This window comes from Natrix helvetica (assembly GCF_964273705.1).
Source record: "Natrix helvetica genome assembly, chromosome: 7".
NCBI lineage: Eukaryota > Metazoa > Chordata > Lepidosauria > Squamata > Natricidae > Natrix > Natrix helvetica.
In genome coordinates, this window is record NC_138558.1 from 18,184,296 (window position 1) to 18,203,484 (window position 19,189).

Consider the following 19,189-nt stretch of genomic DNA (forward strand, 5'->3'; position numbering starts at 1 on the left):
AAGATTAGCCATCACTGGGTTATGACAGTTGGCAAAAGAAACTGACTTCATCCTTCCTGTGCTTACAAATTTATCCTAAGCATAGATGAGATTGCGCTATGCTTAGAATATTTAAATTTCTGTGTGGGTTGCTAAGTTTTAAGAAATGATTATCTTAGTCTGGGTGTTCTGTAAATGATGGTTATAGAGATTGGGCAAGACACAGATCAGTTTGCCTGTATAGATGATGGATTTTGTTCAATTTACTAGTTGTTATTAAGAAAGAGAAGGAGTCCCTCCTTGGCGGATTTTTGTAAGGCTAACAGAAAAATACCAATATATGAGATTCTAGGACATTTTCTGGTTACACATTGCATTATACAACCTGCCGTTTGTTTCTTCGTTCCAGTTTCAAAGCAGCACAATGCCTTGATAAGTGAATGGTTCTGGTACAAATAAGGGGGGGGGGGGAATGCCCATAAACATATTTTTAAAAAGAACCTGGCTGACCCTGAATCATCCAGGTGAATCAAGGGAGAAGGTTAAATGAGTTAATAATAATAATAAAACCAAAGGAATCCTTTATACTAGATCAGGGGTATCAAACTCAAGGCCCAGAGGCCAGATGCAGCCCGGGGGGGATGGGGTGCTTAGATCCGGTCCATGGGGCCACTCTGGAAACAGCAAAGGACTGTCCAACTGCCAGTGAAAACAGAACTTGGGAGGGTTGCATGAGGCCCTCCCAGGCTCTGTTTTTGGCCATGATGGTCTTCTGCCAAACTCTGCCAGAAAAAACAGCTTTGGGGTGGGGGGCTGCGCTCAGTCCCCTTCAAGCTTCGTAGAGGGCTCAGGAGCCCGTTTTCGCTGGCAGAACGCTCAGGCCATCACAGACGTCCCCGACACAAGTGATGTCAAGCTGGCCATGCCCACTCTGGGCACTCCCACCCCGCCCCTGAGGTCAAACACAACCCTGATGCGGTCCTCAATGAAATCAAATTTGACACCCGTGTACTAGATGTATACTAGATACTGGTGTGCTAGACCCCAGCGTTTAAAAATACTTGTGTAGGAGAAGTCTTTTGAGAAGGCTGATCAGAACACACAAATCAAATTGGGTAATGGCTTTGTGTGTGTCTTAGCTTGAGGAGGTCATTGAATCAATTTTCCATTTTAAGGATTTTGCTTTTATGTAACTTACTTATTTCTGGAAATCTTCTAATTTTGGGAACATTCACTTGGAAAATATACAGCAACATGGCCAGTTCCAGGCCAGACTGTTTATGGGGAAGCCAACTCCTCTAGTACCTAACCTAGAAGAATTATGACATATAAAAACCAAAGTGGTGGTCCTACTGAAATGTTGGCACTTCCTTTGATTGTACACCCCTAGCAGATATCTGACGATTTTCTGAAAATGGACAAATAGCTTTTGATAGTTTGCAGGGAAGAGGTATCTCTCTTACTAAATATCTCACAATTGGAATCTAAGTAACTCTTCAACCTAAATTTCTCCATCTTAAAATGTATTTCTTCCCTAAAAAGCAATAGAATAGAACAGAACAGAACAGAACAGAACAGAATAGAATAGAATAGAATAGAATAGAATAGAATAGTTTATTGGCCAAGTGTATTGGACACACAAGGAATTTGTCTTTGGTGCATATAATCTCAGTGTACGTAAAGTAAAGTAAAATAGAATACATTCATCAAGAATCTTAAGATACAACACTTCGTGATAGTCCTAGGTTACTAATAAGCAATCAAATTATACTAGGAAACAAATAAAACAATATAAATGTTAAAGATACGAGCAACATGGTTATAGTCGTAAGTGGAAAGAGTTAGGTGCTAGGGAAGGAAGACAAGAATAATAGTAATACAGTCTTAGTAAATTATTGACAGTGTTGTGCGATTAGTTGTTTAGCAGAGTGATGGCATTTGGGGAAAAACTCTTTGTGTCTAGCTGTTTTGGTGGGCAGTGCTCTATAGCGTCATTTTGAGGGTAGAAGTTGAAACAATTTATATCCAGGATGTGAGGGGTCTGTAGTTATTTTCGCAGCCTCTTTTTGACCTGTACAGTATACAGGTCTTCGATGGAAGAATATGGTCTTGCATTGCATTAGATATGTAATATCTAATATTAATTAATAATATGCAAATAATAATATATTAATTAATAATATACAATTTGGTCTTGCATTGCATTAGATCTTAATTCCTAAATTTGATACACAAAGAAAGTGATTTGGGAAGTGACAGGTGTCTCTTTGTTCCCTTTTAAAAGGCCTGTTCTTTAGAAAGATTATACTTTAGGACAATGAGAAATGAAACAAAAATTATTACCTGGAAAACTGTATCTGCTTGATAAATTTAATTCTACCTGGGGGAGATACAACAAATGGGGAAGTAGCTAGGATAGGGTTCAGTTCACATGTATCTCATTAACTTTGACTTACGTGTCTTTATTGCTCTAATTTATTAGTCACTGTAGCTAAGTTAAAATATACTAAATGTATATAATGATGTTTCTGAGTATTCCATTGCCGGACTGCTACACTTCGTTTTAATTTGATTTCTTGATAACTTAAAGCAGACTTCTTTATCTTGAAACCATGAATATAGTAACTTCACATAGAACTTCATATGCAAGTGCTGTATTATTGAAATTCAGGTAGTTTGTTCACACATGGGTTTCTGCTATAAATAAAGTTTGGTAAGAAATGAAGGCCATTGTAGTAAGGACCCATAGCCTAAGTATCAAGGGGGCCTGAAACCTCAAATTAATTTAGATTAATAATATTTTTGACCACACACACATTTTGTCTTGTCTATGGCCACTTTTGGAGTTGGACATTCGGAGCAGATAACTTCTATTTAAAGTTTCAATTCAAATTGGTAATTTAAGAATGCAAAGAAGGAATCCTCATCACGAAAGTAACCAGTGTGCCTTGGCTTCTCTTTATTTCTTTTCCTATATGTGATGTACCTGTGTTTCCACAAAAATAAGACCGGGTCTTACTTTGTTTTGGACCGAAAATAAGCACTAGGGCTTATTTTTGGGAGTGTTGCCCATGTATGGGAGGCCCACTTCTTCTGTTTGCTTGTGGCGGGGCAGAAGGCCACATGGCGCGCTAGTACTGCCACCACGAGGCAGAGAGTGGAGCTGCCCCCCCCATAGCTTACCTCAGGGCTCCCACAGCCAGGCCACCCACACCCCAACACCTGCCTTAACTTGCGGCTGTGGCACCAACAAACCACTCAGCCTCCTGCTCCGCTACGTCCATAAGCAATCAGAAGTCCATGGGCTCCTGCTACACATGGCTGCTACTGCTGCCGCCGCTGCAAGTCAAGTGGGGCATGGATGGCCTGGCTGCAGGAGCTCTAAGGTAAACCGCTGCAGGTTGCATGGGACACATCCACCACCTCCTGGCTCGCCTCATGGCTGTGGCACCCTGAGCAACCAGACGGAACAGGCGGCCGGGCAGCTACACAGGCTCTTAAGTAGGGTTTATTTTGGGTAGGGCTTATATTAGGTGCATGTGTAAAAACACGCTAGGGCTTATTTTTGGGGTAGGGCTTATTTTCAGGGAAACAAGAGTTTTTCATTTCTGTCTTTCCCCATGCTGTCCAAGAGTTGCTAGATGTAGTATGCAAATGCAAAAGGGGAAGCATGCCATTGTTCTGGCTGAGGAGCACCATAGTGGATCCGAATAAATCCCTTCATAGGAAGGGCTGGAATAGCATGGATGCACATTCCTTTACTTATCATACATTTTCCTCTCTATCCGGATGTAAAGGCGTCTGTGCAGAGGAAGGGTGAAAGAGAATATGACAGCATATCACAGAGGCATATTGGTGTGCTGGTTATTTAGCATAGCTTTGTAAGCTTTGAAAGTCGGATCTTAGATAAATTAACAGATAATCCATCTGTTATGGATAGAAAAAATGCACTCAAGCCAGGAATGCCATCTATTCCAAATTTGATAGTACTCCGTTTCTTCCTGGCTTGAGAGTAAGCGTAAAACGTAAGGTACAAAGAGTAAAAGTATAATACATAGAGTGTATTTAAATAAGCACATAACTTAGGATAATGATATAGAGATAGATTTTTTTTGTAAATAAGATTGTTAAGAAAGATATGGATACCAATATGGAAAAGCCGTTATAGGTGTAAATTTGTGTTTTTGTCTTTTAAATGTTGGAAAATTCAATAAATGCTATTTTTAAAAAATAAAAAAATGCAATTAGATTAAAATACAGAGATTAATATACTCTAAATGTTTGATGGAGGCCTTGAAGTTACAGATAGGAATTTAAATGAATATCCTGTTGAGCTCCAAAGGAGTTTAAATACAGAAGAAAAGATATCCTTCTTTCTTCCTTTCCTTGAACTCTTTGATGATGATGAAAATAGATTTACTTGAAAAATATATCCAGTTGCCCTCATGTGCGCTCTGGTATCTTTTTGCTGTATATGGTAACTTGACAGATACCCAATTCTTTTGCTCTTTTCTTCCCTTAAACCATGATCCATTAATCTCCAATGCACCGAATTACATTAGAAAGCAAACCGCTATAGAAAGTAGCTGATTTTTTCTTTTAAAAACCATCATGTTGCATATTGATAACATTTCCACGATTACTTAAGCCTAATATGAAGATTAACCCTGGAAGGAAACGCAGAGGGAATGCAGCCACAGGAACTCAAAATGTTCTCTGTTTTGGTAATGAACGCCTTGCAAAACTAGTTCCAATATTATTGGTGTGTGAGGTCTACTGCAAATGTTGACAGAAGGACTCCTGCCAACCTCAATAGGCATAGCGTGTGCCATAAATCAAAAGTTTCATGTGAAGCCAATTGTTCGGCTATATTTCAGCCTTTCCTCCCTTTAAATGCCCTCAGTATCTAGTTTCATGCCTAGGAGTTTAGCTTTACTAGCATGGCTGATCCCACATTTCATGTATCTTTCTGAATAAATTCACATGTTTAAATGCTTTTGGCCGTACAGATAGTTCTCACCTTAGAACCATTCATTTGGTGTCTGTTCAAAGTTTATTTTTATTTTATTTATTTAGTTTTTTCACTCATTTACAAGATAACAGGAATAAGAATAAACATGAATAAGAACACAGGAAATGGGGACAAATAAATGGGGACAGTAGGACATTAGACACCATGGTGCGCTTATGCATGCCCCAACTTACCAGCACTACTTATCAGTTGTAATGGTACTGAAAAAAAGTGACCTATGACTCTTTTTCACAGTTATAACCATTGCAGCATTCCCATCATCAGATCAAAATTCTGACCCTTGGCAACTGACTCATATTTATGACGGTTTCAGAGTCCTGGGTCGTGATCACTTCTTTCAAGCCTAAAGCAAACAAACTCAATGGGAAAGCCACATTCAATTAACAACCATGTTATTCATTTAACAACTGCAGGGATTCAAGTTAACAACTGTGTCAAGACAGGTCACAAAATGGGACAAAAACTCACTTAACTGTCTCACTTAGCAACAGTATTTTGGGGCTCAATTGTGGTGATAAGTCAAGGACTATCTGTATTTAGGAAAGATCCAAACAGAGCAAGCCAAACACTGTAATTATTATAACGTATACTTTGAGGATGCTTTCATACAGTTACTTCTTTTGGAATATTTTCAAGCAGATTTACTAAACCAGACCAATGTTTTAATAGTGAAAATATAGAATTTCCAAAGTGACTTAACCTGTATGCAAACTTAGAACTATATCCAAGAAAAACTTGTCCTTTCCCAAAATGTAAACTTATTTTCCCCCCTCAATTGCTTCAGTTTTCACTTTTTGTAAACCAGTAGATTTTACCATTTATGTATATGATACACATAATATTTTCTTGCTTTAAGGCTTGTTAACGTTCATATTTGCTGAATTGAAATTTTCATCAGATAAATAATGGATATTAAATGCAATCTATAAAATATATTCTGGATGCACGAATAGCCAGAACCAATCTTTGAGGTGGAATAAATGAACAAGGGGACACGGTGGCTCAGTGGCTAAGATGCTGAGCTTGTTGATCAGAAGGTTGGCAGTTCAGCAGTTCGAATCCCCAGTGCGGCATAACAGAGTGAGCTCCCATTACTTGTCCCAGCTTCTGCCCACCTAGCAATTCGAAAGCATGTAAAAAATGCAAGTAGAAAAATAATAACCACCTTTGGTGGGAAGGTAACAGCGTTCCGTACGCCTTCGGCATTTAGTCATGCCGGCCACATGACCACAGAGACGTCTTCAGACAGCGCTGGCTCTTCGGCTTAGAAATGGAGATGAGCACTGCCCCTAGAGCCGGAAGCAACTAGCACACAGGTGTGGGGGAACCTTTACCTAAATAAACGGGAAGCCCCTCAAATGTTATATGTTTGGTTTGACCTTCCTTATTTTAAAGAAAGTGTAATATGAACACGTGGACTGGGAGACGATTATATTCATAATCTAAACTCTAAACTTTGTTTTATACACCGTGAAAACGAATCTTCTGGACTTTGAAGAAATGCCACTATATTTATTGTCAAAAACAATCAGAATGTGTTTCCACATGATCATGTCTTAGCATTAACTTTAAGCTCAGAATTCGGGGTCTTGTTAATACAAGTAGAAAGACACCAACTTTAAATGAGATCTTAATAAATTGCAGTTAATCTCTGAAACGTAGTTTGCGTATGGATGGCATGCAAAATATGGATTAGGGCCGTGATGGCGGACCTATGGCACCCGTGCCACAGATGGCTCGCAGAACCATTTGTCAGGGCACGTGAGGCGCTGCCCTGTCAGCTGGCCAGCGCGCATGCGTTCCTCCGGACGGTCCCTGAAGCCTCCGGAGGGCCTCCGGGGGGGCTGGGGAGGCTCTTTTCGCCCTCCCCAGGCTCCTATAAAGCCTCTGGAGCCTGGGGAGGGCGAAAAAAGCATGTAAAATGGGGGAGGTTGCGCGTTGTGCGTGCATGCGCACTGGGGGGATTTATTTACTTATTTATTTATTTATTAAATTTATAGACTGCCCCCTCTCCCCGAAGGGATTGCACGTTGCATTATGGGTGCGGCACGCCCACACACGACTCCCCTGCGCTCCCCCCCTTGTGGCACGCGAGCCAAAAAAGGTTCGCCCTTGCTGGATTAGGGTGTCCTATGAGATTTGCAGCAGTGTGCGCCAAATTGAGGACGAACAGTGAAGGCCCAGTCTTTCTGCTTATAATTAAAAGTAATTTTCTTTGTATTTATCTAAAGGAACATTTTCATTGAATCCTTGTGCTTGTTTGGGGATTGTGCTAAACTAATATATTTTTTCTTCAAACAGTGATTCTTTGGAACCCACACAATTCACCAGTTATGCTGCTGCTGCTGTAAGAAGCATGCCTGAAAACCCAGAAAATGGTGCCAGTAGGCCTATTTCAGCTGAGTCTGGAGCAGGATTCAAATCCACAGGACCTCAATATGCTGAGAAAAAACCAGGCTGGGAGTCTTCTAAACAACCAGGTAAATCATTGAAGGTTTTGGTTTGGTTCCTGATTTTGAATTCAAATGTTTTGTATACAGCAGGGGTGCCCAAACTTGGCGACTTTAAGACTTGTGGACTTCAACTCCCAGAATTCCCCAGCCACCTGGCTGGGGAATTCTGGGAGTTGAAGTCCACAAGTCTTAAAGTCGCCAAGTTTGGACACCCCTGGTATACAGATATTGATGATACCTGATCAAATTTGATACCAAGTCCAGATTTGTGCTTTACTTTGGTTGAAAGTTTAATTTTCAAATGCAGTACGAAACTATACAAAACAGAAAAGCGTATCAAAGTTAATAAAGTGCACTTTCACAACTGGATCCCCTGCAAAGTAGAATTGTTCTGAAGAATGAAGACTGCCATTTTAACACAAAAAGCATAGAATGGAGGTTGGTTTTGCTGATTATGGAATTTATTCATATATTGATGTTGGTATTACCGTATTTTTCAGAGTATAAGATGCACCTCCCCCCCAAAAAAAGAGCGTGGAAATATTGGTGCATCTTACACACTGAATGCAGCCATTTTTGACCTCCCGAAGCCCCGCCCCCGCATCCCATTTTTGTGAAAAACGGGCCATTGTTCACAAAAACGGAGGCTTTTTTGCCTTCCCTCAGCCCTGCTGAAGCCTGCAGAGAACTGCTGGGGGCTGAGGGAAGGCAAAAACTTACTTATCTCTTTAAAATCTTGGTGCGTCTTATACACCAGTGCGTCTTATAGTCCGAAAAATACGGTATGTAGCATATGACACAAAAAATACACCTTATGTCTCCATACATCCCACTGCACATATACTTATAGTTAGGACAGAGCAGACATTCAGGGCTGTCCTCATGTGTGTCCACCATGACCCAGATATTGAATGTCCATAAGTACAACTATAGGTTGGGTCAATTTATATAGACGTAAGAATGTGGCTCAGTGGTTAAGGGGCACGGTGGCTCAGTGGCTAAGACACTGAGCTTGACGATCAGAAAGGTTGGCAGTTCGGTGGTTCGAATCCCTAGTGTCGCATAATGCAGTGAGCTCCCGTTACTAGTCCCAGGTTCTGCCAACCTAGCGGTTCGAAAGCATGTAAAAAATGCAAGTAGAAAAATAGGAACCACCTTTGGTGGGAAGGTAACAGCATTCCGTGCCCCTTTGGCGTTTAGTTATGCTGGCCACATGACCATGGAGACATCTTTGGACAGCGCTGGCTCTTCAGCTTTGAAACTGACATGAACACCATCCCCTAGAGTTGGGAACGACTAGCACATATGTGCGAGTGGAACCTTTACCTATAAGAATGTGAAATCTTAGTTTGTATTGCCTTGAGTTTAATAATGGAAGAAAAGTGAGCTTTCTTCTGCAAGGAAGATGGGTTAGAAACTCAGTAAATAATAATATATAGAACAAGAAGAATGAGGAACAAATCCGTTGCCTATGGCATGGATATGATACGTTGGCCTAGACCGCATGTTGAATTGCTCTTAAACTTGATATGTTTTAAAGAATTGTTTTGCATAGATAGGGGTCTTTCCCTCTAGGGGAAGTTTTTCCAGGGAGAACTGGGTTTTCTGGAGAAATAAGTTAGAGTAGAAGAATTTCCTTCTCTGTCCATCTTTTCATCTTTTTATATTTTATTTGTTTTATCTCTGTGGAACCAAGGAGAGCTGAAGTGTGATCATAACCATAGTCACAGAGGAACCACTTCACTTAACAACTAATTTGACAGTCCCAATTGTGGTTGCTAAACAAGAACTAACTCTATGCTGTACTCACTTAGAAATATTCAGAATTGAATAGGGATACATATAGCTTTATCATTGTTATCAAGGGCTTAAATGAACACATTTGCCAGGAGTGTCTGTCACCAGTTTGGTTGCTCCCCATAGCTGGTTCTTTCCCATAGCTGGTATAGTCACAGGACTGTCCTGTTCATGTACTAGTAATGTAAACTCAAGTAATCATAATGTGCTTTGCTGCTGCTAACCCTGAATAATTGGTTCGGGGGCGTGGCAGGCCTGAGTCGCTTCCGGTTCCAGGTAGCCAAGTTACTACTGGTTCGGCTGAACTGCTCCGAACCCACCTCTGACCCTAAGTAAACATAATTTCAATTTGTAACTTTTCCAGTAGCAATCATTTAACCACCGCAGTGATTCACTTAACAAGTGCAGTAAAAGTTGGCATATAATCAGGTCCAGTTATGCTTTATGATGACTTGCTTTATGACTGCACCAGTTTACTATGGAAAATCTGGTCCAAATTGTGTTTGTAAGTCAAGGACCACCTGCTTAGCTTAACAGCCTATAGTTTTCTTTCCTTATTAGATTTCAGCAGCACAATCCGTTTTCACTTGGAAATTTCCCACCGAGTTAATGAAGTCAACCCTTTCAATAAGTTTGTTTGTTGCTGTGTTATTGCAGCCTAAGGAAAAACAAAAGGAAGATTTGAAAACTTGCTAATATGCTTGTTTTAGACTTGCCAAATTGCTGTGTGCATAATTGTTATGTTCTACCTACAGATGATCATAAGGGGGGGAAAAACAATAATTGCAAGCTTGATTTTTAGTGTAACGGTGCCATATTTATTTATTTAATCTAATTCTAGACTGCAGTCTAATGTTGAAGCACTTGTCAAGTTCATGGAGCTCAACTGAATGAAAGAAAAATGATTAAAACACAACAGCATGAAATTATTGTTGCTTAAAACCTTCACTGGAGACTGTACTGAATGAAAGTTCAGGGTGAAAAATCTATTCATACCTAACATTCACACAGCGAAGGTCTCTGTAAGTCTAAAATTTTGAAACAGAAGCCTACCAAAGGAGAGAATGTTCACACCACTGAAAAATCAAACTTAAGAGGAGTTGTTCCTAGATAGTGCTCTTACTACCGACAGCAAAGGCAGCAGGACTAATATGAGGATTAGCGTCTTTTAAAAAATCCAGCAAGTTTTTTTTAAAAACACAATACTGGTTGTCTTATATGCCAGACTGGTTACCTTATTTGCAAATGGCTTAGTAGCTAATGGCAAAAGTGTAATAGTTATGTGTAAAAGGATGTCCTACTGAGAATGCCACATTCTGTAGGTGCCGCCATCTTGTTTTTGCCTTCTGCGCATGCGCAAAGCAATTTTTGTTGCACTCTTCATGTGGGCACGAAGTGCGTCCCTGAGCGAACCAGCAGTAGTGGCAGCCTGAACCCACCCCTGTTTAGGGTGCTCTAACCAGTCATAAATGTGAAGTGGTTGAGAAGTGCCCAAATTGTGATCATGTGACTGAGAGAGAGTAATAAGTGTGATGAGAGTCGTAAACCTCTTTTTCCAGGACCACTGCAACATTGAACCATTGTTAAGCCAATAGTTGTAAGCTGAAGATTACCTTTAGTAAATATATTTCCAATCGAAGATTTCAATTCATTTCCATAGTAAAATCATAAATTAAATGTACTGAATTGATTTTTAGGATGCTAATAGTGCTTGACTTTTGTTTTAAGTACTTTCAGCTATATATAAACTGAATATAATAAAAGTTCTTCAAACTTTCTAAATTTAGTTCAGAGCTTTATTTTAGAGTATTGGGGGGGGGGGTGGCTGGGACAATTTATTATGTGGACTGCAGATTCTTCACTCTTATAAAAATTGTCAGAATTTATGCAGATTTATTTTCCTGATGTGCTTCTCATCTAAGACTCTAGAGAATGTTTTCACCCATGATTGTACATTTTCAAATGGAGTGATGGCAAAACTAAGAAGGGAGCAATAAAGACAAGGAAGAAGAGATTTCTCTAGAAAGTTGACAACATCTTCATGTCTGTTTAGTTGTTCTGTTTTCGCACAAAGGACTTTTTGCAAATCTTCAAGGGATGGTTCTGGGGTTGGGCAGTGTGGAGTCATTCACTGGGGTTTTAAAGTCAGGGTCTGCTGACTTTAAAACTGTAGTTGGCTTGTTTTTAACATACACAGAAGAGGTATTTTCAGTATAAAATACCTCTTTGCCATCAAACATTTTGTAAGATAAGCACTGTGGTTTTTTTTGTTTTCTCCACTGATTTTTAAAAGATTTTCTACTCTGAGGAGAAAGATTAAACCAATGCACCCATCCCTTCCCCTCAAAAGTCCCCTTTTGTAGAGGGCAAAACTTGGCAGAGAACTCTCTGTGTTTCATACTAAAAGAAGAAAGACCTTCCCAGTTATTTTTTAAAAATACTAATTTACTCTTTCCGGGTATTTTTAATCTGTTTAGAATTGTTCTAGTTGAAAGAGGGTCAGTTAAGGTTTTGAACTGGCACAGGCAAAGCCCAAGTTCTAGTTTACCTCAGACATTAGGTATTAGGTATTATTTGGACCTTACAAGGGACGTGGTGGCTCAGCGGCTAAAACGCTGAGCTTGACGATCAGAAAAGTTGGCAGTTTGGCAGTTCGAATGCCTAGTTCCGCGTAATGGAGTGAGCTCCCGTTACATGTCCCAGCTTATAAGTAGAAAAATAGGAACCACCTTTGGTGGGAAGGTAACAGCATTCTGTGCACCTTCGGTTTTTAGTCATGCTGGCCACATGACCATGGAGACGTCTTTGGATAGCACTGGCTTTTCGCTTTGAAACAGAGATGAGCTCCGCCTGCTAGAGTCGGGAACGACTAGCACATATGTGCGAGGGAAGCCTTTACCTTTACCTTATTGTTTGTTTGTTTTGTTTGTTTTTATTGGATTTATATGCCGCCTTTCTCCCAAAGGACTCAGGGCGGCGTACAACATTAAAAAACACACATCCCAAAAGTTAAAAAGAAATTAAATACATATCCCCCCCCCAAAAAAAATCGAATTTATAAGACAATACATTTTAAAATGAGTTAAAATTAACAGGCCAGGCCGGCTTGCTGGAAAAGCCAACTTTTTAGGGCGCGTCGGAAGGACCAGAGGTCAGGGATTATGCAAAGCTCTGGGGGCAGCTCATTATTTGGACCAGTCAATCTGTCAAACTAAACCAACCTCAGAAAGAGAATGTTATAGGGGGAAATGTAAGGTGTATGCCACGGGCAGAAAAACAGGTTCCAAGTCAATCAATCCGTCAATCAATCAATCTAATAAATAAAGCAATTAGACCACCACTTGTGGATGCATTTCTTTTTTGAAAAATGTCATTACATAGTGATAGGGGAAGGATTCATAATGATTTCTAGTTAGCAAAAAGGTATGTTTAATGTGGGAGGGAGTTTTAATTGTGGGGCCTGGTGGCCTACTATGGCTATGTTTGACAATATTTTTTGGGGGGAATTTGGAGGTGTGATACCTCAAAGTACCTTGAGGTGGCGATAAATCACTGCATTTGTAGTTCCTTGAATGGTTTTCTTTTTCTTTCTTTTTCCTCTTTCTAATGGCAAATGAAATGGGGGTTAACTTTGAGAGGACACCTTATATTTTGAGTGCACGGTGTTCTTTCGTTTATGGTACATTTAACAGAAAGGATCTTTAATGTTTAACCTGCAAGGTATTCTGGATGGCGGTAGAAGTAAGTGTGTAGCCCCATGTATTTTATAACACAAGGCAGGGCAATATTTCAAAGGTTTTTTTTTTTAAAAAAAGTTTCTCACGAATCTCATTGCTTGTAATTTATATTTATCTGCTGAAGTTCTTTCATTTGTTTTACTACTTTGTTTAATGGAATTAAACGATTCTGAAGCAATGAGATTTGTTTTGGAACGCTTGCCTTTTAAACTGAAAAAAATACTAATACAGGAGTGAAAAAGTATAAGAATGCTTGGGGCAGAAAATCTGCATTTTGCTGAATATTAAGAGTACAATATAGGCACGTGATTCTGCTTGCTTTCTTTTCCATCATTAGTTATTCATTTTTATTGCTTTAAAAGATGTTTTGGCTGAAGTGATGCTAAGTGATAACTACGTTTCTCCTCGAATTTACCAGAATTCGAAAATCTGATTATAACCAGAATTAAGTTTGGCCTCTATATAGCAGGCTGAAGTGATATGTGTTGCGGTGCTCTGAAACATGCATTTCTTTTTGGCAGGCTTTAGAAAAGATCATTTATTTATGTATTTATTTTGTGTAGCTACCCATCTCACAACGCTAAGCACCTTCAGTTCAGTTGAGTCCTAAGCTACAAATATTATCTTCTATCGATAAGCACTTTCTTATGTTGTCTCCAATGGTGGATGCAGGCGGTACGCCCCGGTATGGGTCTACCGGAGCCTGCCCGGAGCACCAGATACCGTTCCGGTACGGTGCTCTGGAGGGCCTTCCCGCTCGAGCTCCTTACTGGTCTTTTAAGTCTTCAGCACTTCTGTGCATGTGCACGGTGCGTACAGCGCCTGCACGATGCTACGCTGAGCAGCTGGAGCGTCACAGAGACTTGCGGAGGCGCTAAGATGCATGCGTGTGCTGCATGTGTGTGCATGCGCACTGCGTGTGTCCATGTGGACGCTGCCGGGCCCGTTCCAACCATACCAGTAGGAACGGGATCCGGAACCCACCACTGATTGTCTCCCAGGCACCAGATCTGCTGTAACATCCCGAGACACACATGTTTTTTATAAAGTGGACTTTTAAAGTTTCCTCTCTCTTGAGAAGCCACTGCCTTTCCATGCCACTGCAAACACGGGACAGTGCCTGGATCAATGCAAAGCAAGTATTTCAAAACTAAATAAAGAACCACAGCGCTTATTCAAGTCATAGCATTTTGTAATTGCCTTCCTGTTCCATTCACCAGATTTTAAGCTTCAGTCTCTTAGTTCAGAGGCCTCCAATGTTTTTTGCACCAGGGCCAGGGGTGGTTTTCACTTACCTTCCCTACTGGTTCACAAATGTGTATATGTGCACATGCATGCATGCACCCTGTCCACGCATGCGCCCAGCCTTCCGCACATGCGCTTTGCTCAAAAAATGTTCCTAAATAGGACAAAATAGAGCCAGGGCGGGTAAGCGGGCCCACCTGCAATTTCTTCTACTGGTTCGGGTTAACCGGTCCAAACCGGTAGAATACCACCTCTAACCAGGGCCCAGTTTCAGAGAGAACAATTTTTCTTTTTTTTAAAAAAAAAGAAAGTTTTTTTATTAAACACACATTAAAACATTGGACACAGTGTAACCATCCTGGCAACGTCTTTGCCTTACATACTAGAATATAAAGTTAAATATTATAACCACCATGCTTATTTACAATTGGTCTATTCAGTATTTACAAATATAAGGACATCGTATTTCCCTCCATGTTGCTTTGTTCTTGTCTTACACATTTTCACTGTTATGATTTCGTACATAATTCTAATCCCCATTCTATAAATCTTAGTCATTGCTTATTTGGGGTCTTGCCTTTTTTGGAGAACAATTTTTCCACGGATCAGTGGTGGCGGTGTGGGGGGGCGAATGGTTTTGCGCACTATCTAGATCCCACACATGTGCAGAAAAAACTTGCTTGCTTGCATGACCAGGTTGCTAGCAGGCCGCGAAACAGTATCAGGCCGTGGATGAGTATCAGGTCACGGCTGGCGCTGCGGACCCCTATCTTAGTACACTATTTTCCCAGTGTTTGAAAATTTTATACGTTGACCTTTATAATTAGCTCCCAATCTTGTGACTTATTTTATGTTTAAAAAAAAGAGGAGAAAACGTAAAAGGAGGAAAGGAAGCAACAAACACATAGACATATTGTATATTTACACCATTCAGACCAATCTTAAAATTGTTATTAACTATTTGGAATAAATACTGATCAGAATATTTATGGAGAACTAGTTCATAAAGAGTATGTGAAGAGATTTGTTTGTAAATTAATTTTGAATTTTCCAATATGGTAATAACCATATTGGTATGCAATTCGAGGGAGCTTAATTTCTAAACGATGCTAAATTTTGGAAAGGCCAAGTTAAAACTTAAGGTTGTACAAAGTGTTCTTAATACGTTTTAAGACCCTTGTTTGTTTATGTGGGATCTTCCAATCTCAGAGTTCTTGAAAATCTTCAATATCCAACTTGGCAGAACTTTAAACTGCTTATAAAAAAATACCGTAGACTTAAAACTATCCAAAACACATTCCAATAATGTGGGAATTCTACATGCTTCTTATATGCCTGGACCAATTAGTGAAATTAGAACAATGATTAGAGTTAACAAGTTGCTGCTTTGTAGTGTCAGTTGATGCAGCACTAAATGTGCTGCAGAGAAGTGAAGAGGGTGTAATTTGACACAAGGGTGGGCAACATCTTTGGGCACAATCACAACCATTTCGAAAGACTGGATGTTGCTCATATATCACAGGACTGCCAACATAATATAGCCCCAAAATGTAACATCAATTTATATGAATGCAAATGGATATGTTTTTTTCCCTCTATCTCATCCAATATGCTCTCTCTGATTCTACTTATCTTTATTCTTTTCATGGAAAACAGGAACATTTCCAAATAAAGTAATGGACTATCTCCTTTTTCTTAAATTTCCAAAATGTTTATAATTGATGCGAGGCTGAGCAGCATTTTTTAAAAATTAGGATGGCACCGTGGGGCTGGTATTTTATATATACCGTGTGCAATTTATTCAATAAACTTTTAAACAGTGGGCAGTTGAGAAGACCACGAATGCCAAGGGTAGCAAACTAGACCTCTTTGGCTAGAATTCTGTACTTCATGAAATTAGATTCATGGGATAAAAACCATACAACATTGGTGGATTGGATTTTGACTTGGTGTTTTACAAAGATTGTTTGCTGTATTCCATCATCATCATCATCATCAAATCTTTATTTGGTCATAGACCAACAGCATGTATTTGCCCTATTTTGAAACTGAACAGGACATTAATTTAAATAAAAATGTCCTGAAAGTTGAGTACATTTAAAGTTCAATAGCAACATCAGAGGAGTTTGTTCCTGACAAATAGACAGCCCAATATTAGCACTAAATTGTTTTGGCATACCACAGACTGTGACAGATTAATAAATGTGAATTCCAGTGTAGCCAAGCAAAGTGTTCGGAAACCACACCAAAGCTCTTCGTAAACATCACCTGTTGAAGCTGGGGCATTTCCTTGTGATATGAGATGCTAACCTTTTGCAAGCATCGTGGAACAGGATAGATGTACCTTTGTTTTCTTTTACCTATGTAAAATATGTAGGGATTTGGTGGCTCAATGGCTAAGATGCTGAGCTTATCAATCAGAAAGGTCAGCAGTTTGGCAGTTCGAACCCCTAGCACGTATAACAGAATGAGCTCCCATTACTTCTTCCAGCTTCTGCCAACTTAGCAGTTCTAAAGCATGTAAAAATGGAAGTAGAAAAATAGGGACCATTTGGTGGGAAGGTAACAGCATTCCGTGCACCCTCGGTGTTTAGTCATGCCGGCCACATGACCACGGACACGTCATCGGACAGCGCTGTCTCTTTGGCTTTGAAACGGAGATGAATACCACCTCCTAGAGTCAGGAACGACTAGCAGATGTGTGCGAGGGGAACCTTTACCTTTAACTATAATTATAGTTTGGATTACAATGGACACTTGGATTACACTGGATATACAAGCAGTTCGAAATAAGGAGGATATGATACATAAAGGAATAAGATGCCAACTTTTCCCCCTGTTCCTTGGATCCCCATATCATCTAACCAAGCTCTTTCCTCAGAAGGTTTGTAGAATTAGTTATGTCTGTCTGCCAGTCAACTCTATAATACTACCTTATCTTCTCAACCTTAAACCCACTGATGTGTTTTAATTTGTTTTGAAATTGTTATCAGGCTAATTGTTCTATTTCAGTATTAATGTGTTCCATGGTGATTTCCAGAAAAATAGCAAACTTTACTAATACAATTCATCAGTTATTTCTTTCATTTAAAATATTGGTAGCCCTCCCACAAATACTGTATATTGCATTATAGTTACAATATTGTGGAGGTAAGGCTCACAAAGTAAATTATTCAAGTCCTGAGCCATAAAAATATCTCCATGCATTGAACTTCAATACAGAATGATGATGCTGTAGAGCAGGAGTGTCAAACTGGGGGGCCCACGGGCCTGATGTGTCAAAAGCAGACCACACCCACCCCAGCTCCGCAAAGGGAGAAAAACATCATGAAACGTCACATGAGTTTGAAACCCGTGCTGTACAGTATTTGATTTCAACAGTTTTAAAAGTTAAGTTCCTCCTTTGTCTCCAATGTTTATTATGTGGCTTATTGCAAATAATTCTACAAGATGCAAACCACATGAATAACAGAGGCAATTATGTAGGCATTAGGGATATGCATCAACTTCAGATCCAAAGGCAAAAAAAGTTGTCTAGGGCTTGTGGAGGGCAATCATGACACTCACCATAAATTCTTAAACCAGTATATGATCCCTGGAAAAGGTGTGGCAATTTTAAGGAGTTGGAAAACATCCTACATTCTCACTCCATGCTATTCCAGAACACCTTTTCCCCCCTTCTGAGTGTAACAAGCATGAATTTAATGGGATGATATTCCCAATTTTCTTCCTTCTGAGACTGACTTTGGAAGGAACAAAGCAAATCCCTCAAATTTTACTGAATTTTGACTGACCCATAAATGCCGCGGATGAGAAAAATGACCTGACCCAACATCCAGCTCAGAACGTTCATTTTAATTAAGAAACTTTACAGTCCATTTAATCTGAGCTCTTTGGAGATGAAAGACTAGCTGCTCCAGCAGGAAACTAACCTCCTGAAATTGTAACCCGGCCTCTGATGCACCTGTTGTGATTTTTCATGGTGCACATTCTAGCTTTCCCAGACATTTTAAGAAATGATAACAGTATAATCCTTCCTGTTCTGCCTTTCATCGTAGGAGGATTTAAAGCTTTAATTATATTCCACAAATCTAGCAAAAAAAAAAAAAAGGCTTTGCTTTCTCTCATTGCCTAAGCCCATGCCTTTTAGGGAAATGTTCAGAGACTAAAATTTAGTTGGTGGAGTTTTTTTTTTGTGGGAAGGTGGGAATATTAATAGCATTTAAAACTCATCAATATTCATTTGGCCTAGAAATAAGAGCCAAGGAGTTATAGTCTATTAAGTAATAGGAACATCTATTTTCGCCCATCTGTTGTACAGTAGTATGATTGTGGTTATATAAACCACTGGACGACAGCACTTTATAATGAAATTCTGGCACTTATATGCCTAGAAGTATCTTTATTATTATTTATAGACTTCATATGATGCCTGATCTTACGTTTAAGTGAGTGTTAAATATTCAGTCTCAGTGGTTGCTATGGTCAGGAGAACATCTGTCAGAGAAGGGTTGGCTCAAGTAGTGGACTTTACTCTTGTCTTAAGATTTTAGTTCGTCATTAATGTTTAGCATTAGACTGTGCTATGAATAACACCTAGTGTGTTCCGAATATTCTCATGTTTCTCTAGAAAATAGAAGTATTTCCAGAAAAAATACTGTTCTTATAGAAGAATAATCACTCCATTTCAGTCCTCTGAAATAGAGTATTTTATTCCATTTTGGATGATAGCCATTATTAAAAAACCTTAGCAAATTAAAGTGTACCCATTAAAAAATCCCCTAAAATAATGAAGAGTCTGTTCCAAGTCTTACAAAGAGCAGAGGAGAAGATGAAAACAGCAAATCTTCATTATCTAAGGCAGTGGGTCTCAACCTTCCTAACGCCGCGACCCTTTAATACAGTTCCTCATGTTGTGGTAACCTCCAATCATAAAATTATTTTAT

General features: G+C 39.5%; 1 protein-coding gene across 7 annotated transcripts in view; it reads left to right on the top strand.

The window, feature by feature from the left end:
• Positions 1-19,189, top strand: part of PDLIM5 (PDZ and LIM domain 5) — a 243,581-nt gene that overhangs the window by 202,223 nt on the left and 22,169 nt on the right. For all 7 annotated transcript variants that reach the window (XM_081960458.1, XM_081960460.1, XM_081960463.1 and 4 more), the window contains one exon: positions 7,313-7,491. In XM_081960458.1, coding sequence (XP_081816584.1) covers positions 7,313-7,491 — 179 coding nt within the window. The remainder of the gene's footprint in view (positions 1-7,312; positions 7,492-19,189) is intronic.